This window comes from Pteropus medius, unplaced genomic scaffold (genome assembly GCF_902729225.1).
Source record: "Pteropus medius unplaced genomic scaffold, Ma_sr-lr_union100, whole genome shotgun sequence".
NCBI classification, from domain to species: Eukaryota; Metazoa; Chordata; class Mammalia; order Chiroptera; family Pteropodidae; genus Pteropus; species Pteropus medius.
Window position 1 is genome coordinate 10796570 of NW_024356249.1, and position 14189 is coordinate 10810758.

General features: G+C 41.8%; 1 protein-coding gene across 1 annotated transcript in view; it reads right to left on the reverse strand.

The window, feature by feature from the left end:
- SND1 (staphylococcal nuclease and tudor domain containing 1) overlaps positions 1–14189 on the reverse strand; it is a 390995-nt gene that overhangs the window by 175739 nt on the left and 201067 nt on the right. The window contains exon 13 of the mRNA XM_039860623.1: positions 7534–7644. Within this exon, the coding sequence (XP_039716557.1) occupies positions 7534–7644 (111 nt within the window). The remainder of the gene's footprint in view (positions 1–7533; positions 7645–14189) is intronic.

A 14189-nucleotide genomic window follows, 5' to 3' on the forward strand; every position in this document is an offset into this window, starting at 1 on the left:
ACGTGAAAATTCACATTTCTAACAAGTTCCCAGTGACAATAACATGCTGGTCTGAGGACCATACCTTGAGAACGACTGGTTGAGGGAGTCAAGTTACAAGACATTGAAAAGAGTCAAGGATCAAGTGTTACCATGTTATTGTCACAAATTATTTTGGACTAAAATTATATTCCCAGTATGGTAATCTTCAAATGCATTTTGAAATATATACTGAAACCTCAAATATTTAGGAATCACGTGAAAGAAATAAGAGCCATTTAGCCAAGAGAACAGTGAGATCGAAGAGAATGGACAAGCTGCTCTAGACAGGTAAATGGTCACAGCTGAACTGCGGGCAGAAACAGGACTAACAAACCAAATCACCTAGGACGGTTACTCTAAAACAACTTCCTCTGAAGGAATATAACCAGCACGGACTAAGAATTACAGAAAAGATCAGGCAAGGAGGTCTATTTCTTACTCCAAGTTCATTATCTGACCGTGACTTGGCAGAACCACCCACAGCTTTGCGTACAACATAGAAGAAAAACCTGGGTTCCAAATTTACCCAAACCCCTCAAACTAGTCACCAAGCTAAGTTTCACAGCTTGAGTTCTACGAGGAGGAACCGGGGGTAGGGAAGGAAGAGAAGGACAGGATGAAGAGTGAACAGATCCTTTCAATATCCTGAAGGAGAAAACTATTTGGAAATGGAGACATTATACAGCTCTCCAGAAGTGGCCATTTGTGCTGCCTTAAATGCAGATTGATTACTGCTATTTGGATGTTGAGTGCATCATCTTTTCTGAAGAAAGGGAAAAGCTAAATTTCCCCACATTCAGCTGTATCGTCAAATCACTTCCCCACACCAGCTCTTTTAATGTATTTTCCTGTTATCGCATCACTTGCAATAGCTGATCTACCCTACTCCCCGACGGCGAAGCCCCCCACACTGGCACATGCTGTAACCTCATGACTGTGACACCTAACTTCAAGCCCAAAATGTAGTGGGGTGTGCACTTCCAGGGCTGAAGAAGAAAGGGAGCCATTAGGCCATCGAAGAGAAAGGGAGCCATTAGGCCATCGAAGAGAAAGACCAGCCTCCTTCCTCTGTACTGGCTTCCAACCTGTACTGGCCTGATGTAATGCAGAGCTGAGTGAAGAGGGCAGAAGATAATTCATCCTATTCCAGCTTTCCATGAAGCTTGGGCTAAAAATCCAACCATACTCTGGTGTTAGAGGAATGTATGATTAAACAGAGAAGGAAAGAGAAAAACTTCAAATCAAAGCTCTGTTTTGAACAGTATTCAGTAGGATCTAGTTTTATACAAAAAGAAATTTTACTTGTTGAGGTCATTAGATTGAAAGTGAGAAATCTTGGTTTATTTAAAGCTGTGTCATTAAACTATTGAGAAGATATGAACAGAGCCTGGATAGAAGAGATAAATTTCAGGGAGAAGCTCTCATGGGAAAATTTAATAAAAATGAGAAATGGAATAAAAAAGATGTAAGGCAGGCAGTGTTAATAAAGCAGAAGGAGAAAAGAGGAGGGGCTAAGAAAACAGGTAAGAAAAGAGAATAAGGAAAATAGCAATATCGAGAGGCACCATTAAAGTTATTTAATGTCTGTCCCTGCGAGACTGCATGCTTTGTAAGGCTGAGTCTATTACCTTTTTTCTTCACCATTATTGTCCCCAATGCCTGGGCCCCAGAATACACTCAAGAAAATGAGAATAAAGAGAAGAAATGAATGCAAAGCCATCACCTGCAAGATAAACCGGCCTTGAACAACTGTTCCTAACAGAGGAATTATTTGTTTTCTGGTTAACTCGTGTCATCTATACACTGTGATAGGATGTATTAGTTTTAAAATTTCAAAACACGTACTCAAATTCAACACCAATTTTCTCACTGGATTGGTATGGAGATGAAACTTGCTTCTTAAGATATGTAACGAATCAGAACTGTGTCAAACCGGTAGTTCTGAGCTCTTCCACTTAAGAATCCTAAAGTCAGAGATTTTAACTTAGCAACAGAAAGTGCTGGTGAGTAAGTCTTCACATTTCATTCATAACCAGTACTGTAACTGCCAGTTAAATTAAAAACATAGAAAAAAAGAACCCTACCAAAATGTTTTGTTATTTTTTAAAGCACAAATTTTTTTTTTCGTCTATTGTAATTTTGTGGGAAAATTATCTATAAATCAGGAAAAATGTGGAGCTGCTGGGGCTAAATAATGGGAAGCCAAGAGCATTTCTTTCCCAGTGGTGATGAATGCACGTCGGTGCAAATGCAATGCACACTTACAAGTCAGTGGCACAAACGCATGGAAATTGGTAAGCCCACCGTGGCCCTGGAAATTGATCGCCAAATGAGTTTTTCATTTAAAAAAGTTTCCCTCTTAATGATGAGTACTGATATTGGCCAGGAAAGAGTTACCAACAAGTTACAGCCGTTTGACCAAAGTCTGTGACAGAAATGCCAGCACTGATTCCCTAGGGGTTCGAGCGGAGAGAAGTGTACGACAGAAAGGGCACCGTCAACCACACTGGGTGAAAGCGAGAGATACCTGATAGGATTTTAATCAACGACTGGTGCTGATGGGGTTGGGAGGTTGGACAAACAGAAGTCAGCAAGGCAGGAGCACTAGTTGGTGGTTTTTCTTTTTAAAGAAAAGGGATGTTGTAAGGTTTGGTCAATCAGAAAACTGAGTCCCACGGGGACTGGGAAGAAAGGGAGCCACGGCAGAGCTGAGACAGGGGCGGGCTGCTGCTTGCTTCTCAAAGATGGAGGACAACATCACAGTTTTCTTAATCTGCAGTGTGCTGGGCAAGAAATAGGATACACATGAAATGATAAGAGCCTTTCCTCTTCTCCTGCGATAACCCTAACCTCATTATTTATGTCCGAAATGAATCTAAATTCATTTAAATTTGCTCAGACACTAGGTTGTTCAATACAATTGCTTTTCCACAGTCAAGCTGGGGCATCGCTTTCTTTTCTGAATATATACATCCCATCTTGATATCACAAAATCTTAAAATTAAGAGGTGTCTTAAAGGGATAAAGCCCCAACTGCTGAACTAACATAACTTCTGTGCTTTCCTGCAACGAGCCAGAATCTAACAGTTTCCAGGAAACCTTAGAATATTACATTTTTAAATAAAGCTATTCGAAGCTTTAGAAAAACTCACACAGATAATATCCTCCAGGTATGGATGTCCAAGGAAAACAAGGCACACAGCCAGGCTTTGATCTGATTCCAAGCATTCCAGCTTGTCTTCAGTGTCCATAGCAAGCTCACCAAAAGCCCACTTGGAAGAGCTCTAGAATGCTAAGGAAATTCACATTCTCACCTGTTTAAAGTCAAACTGGGTGTTTTACACCAAATATAGAAAATAGAGTATATGGAGATTTTGTAACACCTCAGAGACGATGAAGGGTCCCAATAATGACTCAGTATCTCTCAGAAGGATGTGAGAGATTCTCTGAAGGGGTCAAAAGCCCTACCTTAAGACCACTCATCAAACTAGGAATGCAGCAGGCCAGCTGACTGAGAAATACTGAAGTTAAACGAGAATTAGAAATTAATTCAGAAGTTGCAAAGTCAATATAGATAATGAAAAATTAGGATGGTGCAGAAAAAAGAAAAAAAAAAAAAAAAAGATGTGTCACACTCCCAAAGAAGCCCATATGATGTCTCTAAAAAGGAGAAGCAAGTTCAGGAGTGTCACCAAGAAGTGTGGATCAGCTGCTCCTAAGTTCTTTTTACTAAAAATATGAAGCACACACACAGCAGCTCTCAGAACCCTGGACGAAATCAAGGGCTTTTCAATGGAGCCCAGGAGAGAAGCAAGGCCTGAGAGTACATTAAAAAATGCCAACACTTTATCTTGCCAGGACACAAGGTAACGAAGAAGGAGGCTGCCGATGATAGACAAGTGAACTAGAAAAGAATGTCTGTGTATTGGGAATTAGGGGTTTATTTATCCTTTAAACGACAAAAGATGTGGCTTCCTCTAGATGTGCTATGTATCTGAGGCATAACGAGGGTTCCCCAAAGCAGACAGCCATCTGTGTGAAGGAGCCTGGAAAGGTCAGCAAACCGAACAGAGCTGCTGAGGTGGGGTGAGCTTGTTTCTGGCAGGCAGGTGGATATGCCTGAAAGCAGTATTGGTATTCTTCCTCTTTTGTCTTACCTGGTCTCTCAATGGGCACATTAGGTAACACTCCCTGAGCTCTCATCAGATAATCTGAGAGAGGCTGGCAGACCATAACCCCTTTGCAGAGGAAGCAGCAGCCGCGGAGCTGTGAGAAAGCTCATCAGCTTCTGGGCAGGCAGCTCCGCTGACCCGAGAAGTCAGGGGAGTTAACAGGCTGCCCTTTCCCCATAGCTTACAACGTTTCCCTAAAAGGATGAATGGCCAAGCAGTGCATTGGAAAGCAGAGCCAATGGGAGAGCACTATGCACCACCGCCAATACCACTAGTGATAACCAGAGGGTAAAACAGGCAACCAGGGGTCAGAGACAAAGAAATCTGTTGGAATCAACACCTTTGTGGGGAGGACTACAGAGAATGCGAGCCTTGCAAAGTTACCTTGGACCACATATTATTTACCGAATGATATGAACATAGCAGATGTTATTCATTTGGCCTTTGCTAAAGCATTAGACACAGTACCTCAAGAAATTTTACTTGGGAAATTAATTCAAATTGGCTTGGTTTAGTATGCAATCACTGAAGATTAAAAATTGGCTAAAGGATGATAAACAAAAGACTGTTAGGTGACAGTCCATGCAGTGAGAGGCTTGGGGTCAGCATCAAAGTCATTCTTATCTAGAGGTTCTTTCAGGGCCCAGGAAGGAGTAAACAACTCACTAATGAGATCAGCAGAGGACACTAAGCTGGGAGGTGGAGGAAATGCATAGACAGGGGCATAAAATTCCAAGGCAGAGTTCAACTAGAAAAACATAGCTAATTTATCTACTGGAAAACAACCCTAAACTCTGATACTATTTAACAGACAGGCAGGATAAGGGGCAGAAGAAGCATGTAACAGCAGCCTTGACATGCTGTAACGCGACAGAAGAAAGAACGCTAAGGGAACATGAGTGGTGCCCGGGGGAATGAAGTCCTTCAAACTGAAGGCAAACCAAAATAAAGCAGAGTGTCAGAATAGGTGGTCTTGAAGTGAGGTTGACTTTATCATTTAAAAGGGGGGAGGATGGTACATTCTGCACTGAAAATATTTTTTTGATGTCTAGAAAACCACTATTCCTCCCTGGCAGGTGATCTGGTCTCTCTCAGATCTTTACTTACCCTGCTGAGGGTTAGCATCTAGAAGATAGCACTGGGCCACCGTCCTGGGCTGCCGGCAACACTGCTCCACAGGAAAACTCACTCAAACTCACGCTGGCCATTTCTCCTAGATCTTTATGAGGTCCTTACTGCCTTAGAGCAATGCCTCACGGGACTGGGGAAGTAGTCAATTTCTCTCCGTTTACTCAACCAGCAACAATGCAGTGACCCTGAAGCCAGTTTTTCTACCATCAGTCTGAAAGCGGTGGCTCAACACAATTATCTCCAGGCAGCTCACTGTTTAAGCAGGCAAGCATCTTGTTACATTCCTTCAGCTCAAAATGAGTACTAAAGAGGCTGTTTTCCTCTTAACCTAAAACTTAAAATTTTTCATTCTCTGTTCATACTCATTAAACATTATAGCACAACATTGCCACTTCCAACAGCATAATAAGAGAGCTTGTTGTGGCCTCACTTTCCAGAGCAGCTATGCAAATTAATTTCAAGCTTACCTGCCTGTCAGAATTAAATATTCACTAGTAGCAGAGTGAAGGGGAGAAAATAGGAGACTACATCCCGTTGTATTGCTAAGTGTTCCTGCTACTCTAGAAATGCATAACCTATTTTTCTAGTTACCACCAGCTTGGCCTGAGCATGTCCGGCATGGACCCACTGCCCAAATCCCACCTTAAGTACAGTCTAACCACTATCCATTTCCTAGAGCAGCGGTCCTTAACCTTTCTGGTACCAGGGACACCTGCTCCTATGAGAATCTAATGCCTGATGATCTGAGGTGGAGCTGAGGCGGTGATGCCAGTGCTGGGGAGCGGCTGCAAAAACAGATGAAGCTTCACTGGCTCACCTGCTGCTCACCTCCTACTGTGTGGACCACAGACCATAACAGGCCACAGATCGATACTGGTCCACAGCCAGGGGACTGTCCTAGAGTACTTAAGAGATATGAGGCTACATTTCCCACCACGGGTACTTTTAGCTCAGCTGGCTGAGTGATAGCACAGGCAGGGAGAGAAAAATGAGGAAGTGAGGATTAAGAGACACACCAATTATGAACTCTCTATCATATTACTTTATATAGGCCATTAATGTGCCTTATACTCTTTGTGCTCAGAATTAGGTCCCACACAGGGCCTATTGGGAAAAACCCACAGAAAGAACCCCAAAAGCTACAGCAGCCTGACAGACTGATTTCTTAGCTGACATTCTGTGTGACATTCTACAGATGCTCTATCCATCAGGATGTGACATGGTGTGAGAGGTAAATGTCACATATCAGGGCAATGTTCTGGGCCAAAGAGTAAGAAAAGTGATCTCAACGACAGAGTCTGAAGTACAGATAACAATGTGTCCAAACTCATTCCTCCTCTAGCCGTAGAGCATAACCTGGCAATCACCAAACTTTTAAAACTAAATTAAGTCCTAGGTCGCAGAAAAACGGCTGAGTGAGGCAAGCACCTGCAATCACTTTGAAAATGGATATATTTTGGTGGAGACCAAGCAGTCTGCTGAGCCATCCAAGTCAGTTCAGCAATAGTAGCTCAGTTCTTGCTGTTTCCTGGGAAATCTGGGAATCACTCAACTAGCAGAATCATCCAGTGACAGACGTCTCTGTTGAGTAAGAGCTTTGAGGAATGTCACCCGTAAGAAATATTGCAGAGCAGTATGCATGTCCTTGGGGCAACCAGCCACAGGGATGAAGGACAAAAGGAAAATGTCACAGGGCTTCTCAAATGCTCTCCTGCCAGCTGTCAGAAGTGTGAAAGCAAAACTCATTTCCTAATAAATGTTTTCATTTCCTTTGTACATGACAAAAGGTCCATAGGTGATAAATGGGTGGGGCTGGGTAGCAGAGGCTTCTAGAGGTAAGAACCAGAGTCAAATGTCCTGCACACATACGCAGGGCTTCACTGTTAGTTCCAGGGAATGATGATGCCACGGTGATGATAAGAAGATCTTATATACTATTTTTGCCTGTATGATTCATTTCATAAGAACTACATGGGGAGATTGTATCCTATATATACATAGTATGCAGATTTAAAAACAGAAGTTCATGTATACTTAATCAAGGTTAGACAGCAAGTTTGAAGCGTGCCCTTTTTCTTTTCATGGAGAAAAATTGGAATGAAAGGATATTAGCTTTCTCAGGGTATTATTTCCTATCCCATTCTGCTCGAGGTTAGGCATGATAGACTGTGAGTCCCAACGTGTTTGCTTTAATAATTAGTCATCTTACCTGGCCTCGGCGGCAAGCAGCTCGTCATAGTGAGAGGATCTCTGATCGTCATCTTGCCGATATCTGATCACTGTGGCTAGACCTTTGCTGACAAGGGCTTCAGCAATGTTTCTGCAACAGAAAAGATAGGTCAGTGAGCACGAGAGGTGCATATGGGGCTCAGTCAACAGAAATAATAACAGTTAGCACCTGGAGGTCTTAATGCTTCCTGGCAGAGGGAGAGAAAAGGCAAGGATTTCAAAACCAATGAGCTGCTAAGCTAGAAATCAAAATAAAAGGTGGAATAACAAAGTTCCCTAGCTCAGCATTTTTCTGGTTAGTACAGTCAGATGCTATATCAATCCATACATAAAAACTAGCAGGAAATATCTATAAGAAGAAGTACACATTAGGCCAGGCTATTTACAGAATGTTATAAACAAGCTACTACCTTTTAGAAAAGTCTGCTCTAAAACATGAGGCACAGATAAAAAAATAAAACTCATAAGAGCGTGACCTAAATTTCTCAAAATCTCCTTTCTAGCCTATACTCTAACTAGAAAATGTCTGCTTCCAGGTTAGCAATGTTAGAAACAGTGGTTTGACGTAACAGGTGGCACGCTTCTCTCATCAGAACTCCTCACTGTGACTCTCTCACCCAGGGGCGTGGAGAAGGAAAGGCTATGAATGAACCGGGGGAGCGGGGCATGGAAGGGAGGTATTGTGGTGGAATACAAGTTCTTAACAAAAAATGGCACAAGATGGAGGAACAAATAAAATTAAAGCTGAGATGACCAGCTCTGGAGGAGTATTCCAAACAGTCCTCAGAGACTACAGAATACTCAGACTAGAATCCTGCTTAAATCAGTTTTCGAGTGTGTTGAATCTTCTCTTCACTAGACTAAGAAAGAGGTGCCAGTATAAGTGACCTACATCTACTAACTAGAGAAGAGTGCATTGAAAATGGCTCTCGGACAACGAATGAAGCATATTTGCATGGTTCCTCCCCATCCTGGAAAGGGACCTTGATGTGAAGCAGCCAAACCGCAAAAACAAAAATTTCAAAAAATTACCTGTAGCAAGTACTGGAAATTCAGAGGCATGATATCACTGGGGGAGAGTGGTGGTTATATCTTTCTCTGTGTCTGTCATAATTACACCAAAGGCCCCACTCAAACCATCTGGTTAGCTGCCCTTCAGGGAGGGGGTATGCTAAGCAATGGGCTACTGTACCATATGCTATGATTTAGTGTTGTTTGGAAATGTAGTTAACTCTTAACGCACTGTGCTGTTCTTAGAGACTCAGCTGTGGAGACGCTGGGAGCTGAGCGAATCAGTCTATGTGCATGTTTAATCCACCTAAGGGTTTTCTGCATCAAAATCCAGGGACTTACTTTTTTTAAAAGAAGTAAAAAAATAATATGTGCGGGTACGGAAAGGAGGAAAAGATGCTGTGGCTGATTCTCTCCTCATTATGTGCCCCTCTGCTGCCTGTTTATCTACTGCCAGCACGATATTAATATCTCCAAGCCGCCACGGAATTAGCACTTCTCAAAATCCACTCCCACAAAGAGGCTGCTTTGCTGGCCACCCTGTCTCCTGAGTCACCACAGAAGCGTGCTGGCAAACGCTGTCATTATCACAGAGTTGGGTTTGGCAGCATGGAGAATGCCAACAGCCCCAAGTCAGCAGCTGTAGATGTTGATATATGGTGAGAATTTAACTAAGGGTGTCACCATGAACCCCCAACAGGGCAGGTGAAGAGTCTCCACCCACCAAGGAGCCAGAAAGAAGACTGGGGGACAACTCCACTTGTGACAGGCTAAAATGTCTTAGCGATTTTAAATGCCAGAAGAACAAAGTCGTATTTGTTACTGCATTTTGAATTACTGCGCATTGACATTTTATAGTCAATATATAGGGTCTGGAGGAGAAAGTTGGAATGACAAAGCAGGCAAGGAAAAATCCGCACCAACAGGCTTCTACGTGAAAAGCCAGACAATACTAAGCACAAAACAGCACAAATGTTTAATGAGCCACTTCTGTTAATGCTGCTCAAATCAATTCACAGAATTATTGAGGACCTGCGTGGCCAGCAGAGAATCAAGGGCGCAATCCTTCCCTATCCTTCACAGTTGCTGCCCTGTTTCCTGTCAGCAAATGTCCACAAACCAATTAAGGTGTCAGAGTCCCGACTCCACACCCTGCCTACTACACCTTTCTCTCTGAAGCTTGGAGTGTAAGTAATATTCTCTTGGCTTCATATCCCTAATTACAGATTTCTCCTAGAGGAACAGTTGTGGTGCTGGTGCTTAGCAGTAAGGAGAGTAAAAACACATGAAATAATAAGAACCATCATTATTGGGCATTTACAATGAGCCAGGCATATGAGGATCACATCACATGTATTTTCTTCTTGGTGTGTGCTCCCCTATGATCACTCACTCACTCACTCACTGTTTCTCTTTTGTCGTAAATTACGAAGTCTGAGAGGGGAAGGGCCGCCTCTTTCTTGCTCTACATCCCAGTGCCTAGCACCATATTTGGCATAAAGTAGACAGTAAATATTTTCTGGATAAAACAATTTAGTTTATTTAGGATAAATAATTTTTTCAATGTGACAAAATCGCAGCACATTCTTATAATTTTGTTTTGATATATCCTGAAAAAATTGAGAGTTACTGAAGTATCAGAAAAACACCTAATCGTCTTGGAAATATAGCATTATTTATTATCCAAAAGCATAATATTAGCCAAGCTTGCCAAGAACAGAATTAAGGACAAACGCTTTCTACATCGGCCTTATCAGCTTTTGTCTTTCTCTTTCCCATTAGCTAAGACTTGAATTTAAAGAGAATGAAAGGGAGAGAGAGAAAATGGAATTAGCCTAGATCCACATACTTGACTTTCATTCATTTCTTGTGGCTGCTAATGAAAGGTCAGGAGATTCCCTCCCCCAGCCAAAGATGGCTCAGAAATTGACAGTGGTGCGTTGATCAGTCGCCCAGTAAGAAAAGAGAACATTAAATTATGTGCCATGACATTATGCTGCTTTAGACAAATTTATAAGTTCTGCTTTCTTGAGTGTATCGGTAATTCTACTTCAATTACACATGTCTGGCTCGAATGGATAATTCACAATCAGCATACAAAAAGGGACCTAGCAGTCCAACAGGAAGTCATCTTTCCGTCTATCAGTTAGAAACACAAAGAGAATTAGTGCTGGGATTGAACTGCTTCTCCAAACTAAAAGAGAAATTTAGATTCTGTTAAAAGTGAACAGTTTCCATTAGATATGATGAGGTGTGTTCCTGATATAAACACAACCAACATAGGTCTCACATACAGGCTTTCTCAAAAGATCTCCCATAATTGAAATCTTCCCCTCCCACTCGTTTCCATAGCAAACAGTTTAATAAATTCATACTTTCCAATTTTAAGATACCTTTGAAACCTGGGGTCCTAATATTCTGCTAACGTGGAGAAAAGGTATTCTATGCCTATACATGAGAGTACAATTCTTTAAATAGATTTCATTTATAGATGATCACATTTTTGTCAGTCCTCCCCATCCTTTATCCCTCTAACCCAAGATGAGAAGTAATAAGCAATATATTGATAGGTTAGATAACAGTCTACAATTACCTATATTACTCAACAGTGTGTGTGCATACTTTTGGAACAATCTAAACTTACAGAAAAGTTGCACAAAACTATACGAAGACTATATCATCCCCTCCGCCCCCCGGCCCCCCACCAAATACTTTAGTGTACCTTTCCTAGAAAGCAGGGTATTTTCCTACATAATCAAAAAACAATGACTGGAACCAGGATATCAACATAGACACACTACTATCCATAAACTCTACTCAAGTTTTGCCAATTGTTCCAATATAGTACTTAGGGAAAAAAGGATCTAGTTCATAATCGAGTATTGCATTTAGTTGTCATGTATCCTTAGTCTGGAAAACTTCCTCAGTCTGTCTTAGAATATCGTGACCTTAACACTTTTGAAGAGTCCAGGCCGGTTATTTTGGTCTGTCCGATGTTTCACTGTAATCAGATCCAAGTTATGAATCACTGGCAAGAACATCATAAAGAGATGCTGTATTGTTCCCTTAACCTCCTAACGATGTTCACTTGGATCGCTTGATCAGGGTAGTGTCTACCAGGCTTCTCCACTGTAACGTTGCTCTTTTCCTTTTATAATTAATAGGTATTTTGTGAGGAGGCACGTTGAACTACTTAAATTTTCAGCCCTCAGGCTCGCAAGTTATTCATTTATTTGGATCAGTATAAACTCATGGAATCTCATTTTATCCAAAGGCTTATAATCCACTACTATCATTATTTATTTTGATGCTGAAATTGTTCCCAGTTTGCCCAGCTGAGTTCGGCCTGGTCAAGTTGGCTTCTGTGTCCTACGTACGTGTTCTCCATCATTCTTTGAGCACCTCTTGTTCTCTGGCACAACAACACGTTGCAGGCTTATCTTGTGCTATTTTTTGCAGCTCTGAAATCAGCCATTTATCTAAGTCGCTCACATTTACATCATTATTTCTATACATTTATTTCTATATCTATAACTATTGAAAACCATGTGTGGCAGTCATGAAAATGTGCCTCTCAGATCTCTGACTGCAGGAAGCATAATTGACTGACAGTCCCAGCTGCTAAGCTCAGAAATCCATCACTGTTTCAGCCAAGGCTATGCTTCCCACCAGCTGCTCCTAGCCAATGACTGAGCACAGCAGAGATATTAAGGCAGGCCTATTGCTGAGACTTGGGACCCCTCTGATGGGCAACTCCGGCTCAAGGACTCCTTGTCAGCTTTGCGGAAACTCCTAGAACTGCTCCACAGCTTAGACTTTTCCAACTCAACCTTCCTTTCTTCCCTTCCTCCCTTTTCCACAAGGCTAAGGCCTATAGTACGGTCTAATGTGCTGGTTCTCCCAGCTCCTCAAAATCTCTGAGGAGTTTTCCCCAATTAATCTCTTGCATGTCTAGTCCCATCTTGGCATCGGTTTCTTAGAAAACCTGAACCAACGTACTATGAGTTCACACAGATACCTCCTAACACAGATAACACAATCCCAATCCAACAATACATGGTTCATTTTAGTTTTCTTCCTTTCTATATTTATACTTCCCTTCTCTGACTGTGAGAAACCTGGCTTCCATCATCTTTAATATTTTTACTTATAAGAAAACCTTCCCTATACACACATGCATATACTCACTCACTTACTCACTCGTAAATTTTGTGGCTTCCATGATTTGTTGCTTAACAATAGAGCAAATTTAAAGGGATTACACTACTTAATAAGAGTTAAATAGATAAGTATTTCAAAAAAATGGTCATAGGGAATAACACTCATTCACACACACACACCCCTTCATTCTCCACTGGAACAAGGATAAGAGATAACTCACAATGGCTTGAGCTTATAGATCTCCATCTAGATATTTGAGCTTATCATTTTCCACTTAAAACTATCTATATTTTATCAGTCACTGAGGTGTCCATAGAATTATAAAAGCAGAATATTTTTCTTAAGGTAAACATACATGTGCGTATGCATTCAGAATAAAAGCCCATAAAGAAATGCATCTACAACGTATTTTATTCAAGGCTAAAGGAAAGGAATGAAAGATAACTAACAGCTTAAATCATTCATAACTGTCGCATTATCGACAGCAGTGTTACATATCTCGCACGTGCGCATGCGTGCACATACATACACACACTTTCTTTACATAATTTCTTTACATTCACTTCAAGGCCCTGTGTTCAAATTTCAAAAACTGAGCACGAAACGTACCCCATGGCTATTTACTCTGAGAGAACTCGAATCCAACAGGAAAGACATCGGGTTTGTAGCCTGGGCCTGCCACTCAGGACCCTCAAAGACTCTAAAATCTTCGGCTGGAAACTTCCACTGCCTTTCGCACTGGCTGTAGCTTTGTCACCACGATGGGCTTTCTCCCCAGCTCTGGGAAGGGATCCCCAGCTGACGGGGTTCCAACACTGATTTATAACACACCAGATGGCTCGTCTTCCTTCCCCTCAGCTACACAGGGGTGTTCTGCTATGGGCTGAACCAAAGCGAAGCCTCTGGCTACGGATGTCTTTCCCTGCAACTAGGTTAGAGGCGAGCAAGGAGGGGGAGGTCACTGCAGGGTCCCATCAGGAGGTAGAAAGCAAGGACTGCAAAACTGCCTTCTTCAGAACACTAGGTCCACGTTTACTCATATATGTGGAAAATGTGGGCTTTCCACCTTAAAAGACACTAAAGAAGTGGGGGAAATGATGGACAGCTGACAGGCCCCAAAGTCTTTCTTCTCTACAGGCTCACATGAAGACCTCGAATATCCATGCTCTTTGAGGCAGGAACCTGACAATTTCAGGCTTGAGACAGACTAGGCTTTCTATAGAGTGACCAAAAAAAAAAAAAAAAAAAAAAAAGCATGTAAAGTGAAATTCTAGTGAGTTCTACTGTAGAAAATGGGTAATGAACAAATATCTTTTATTAAATTACTATTTTGTTACCCAGCCTCAAAAGTCCTACAAAGCAATAGAGCTTCCAAAAGCTAGTATGATGACGTCTCCAAGGGGTCACACTTGACCTCCACCACCCAAGTGTCTTTCATGCTCCATGAATCTGGAACTCCATGAA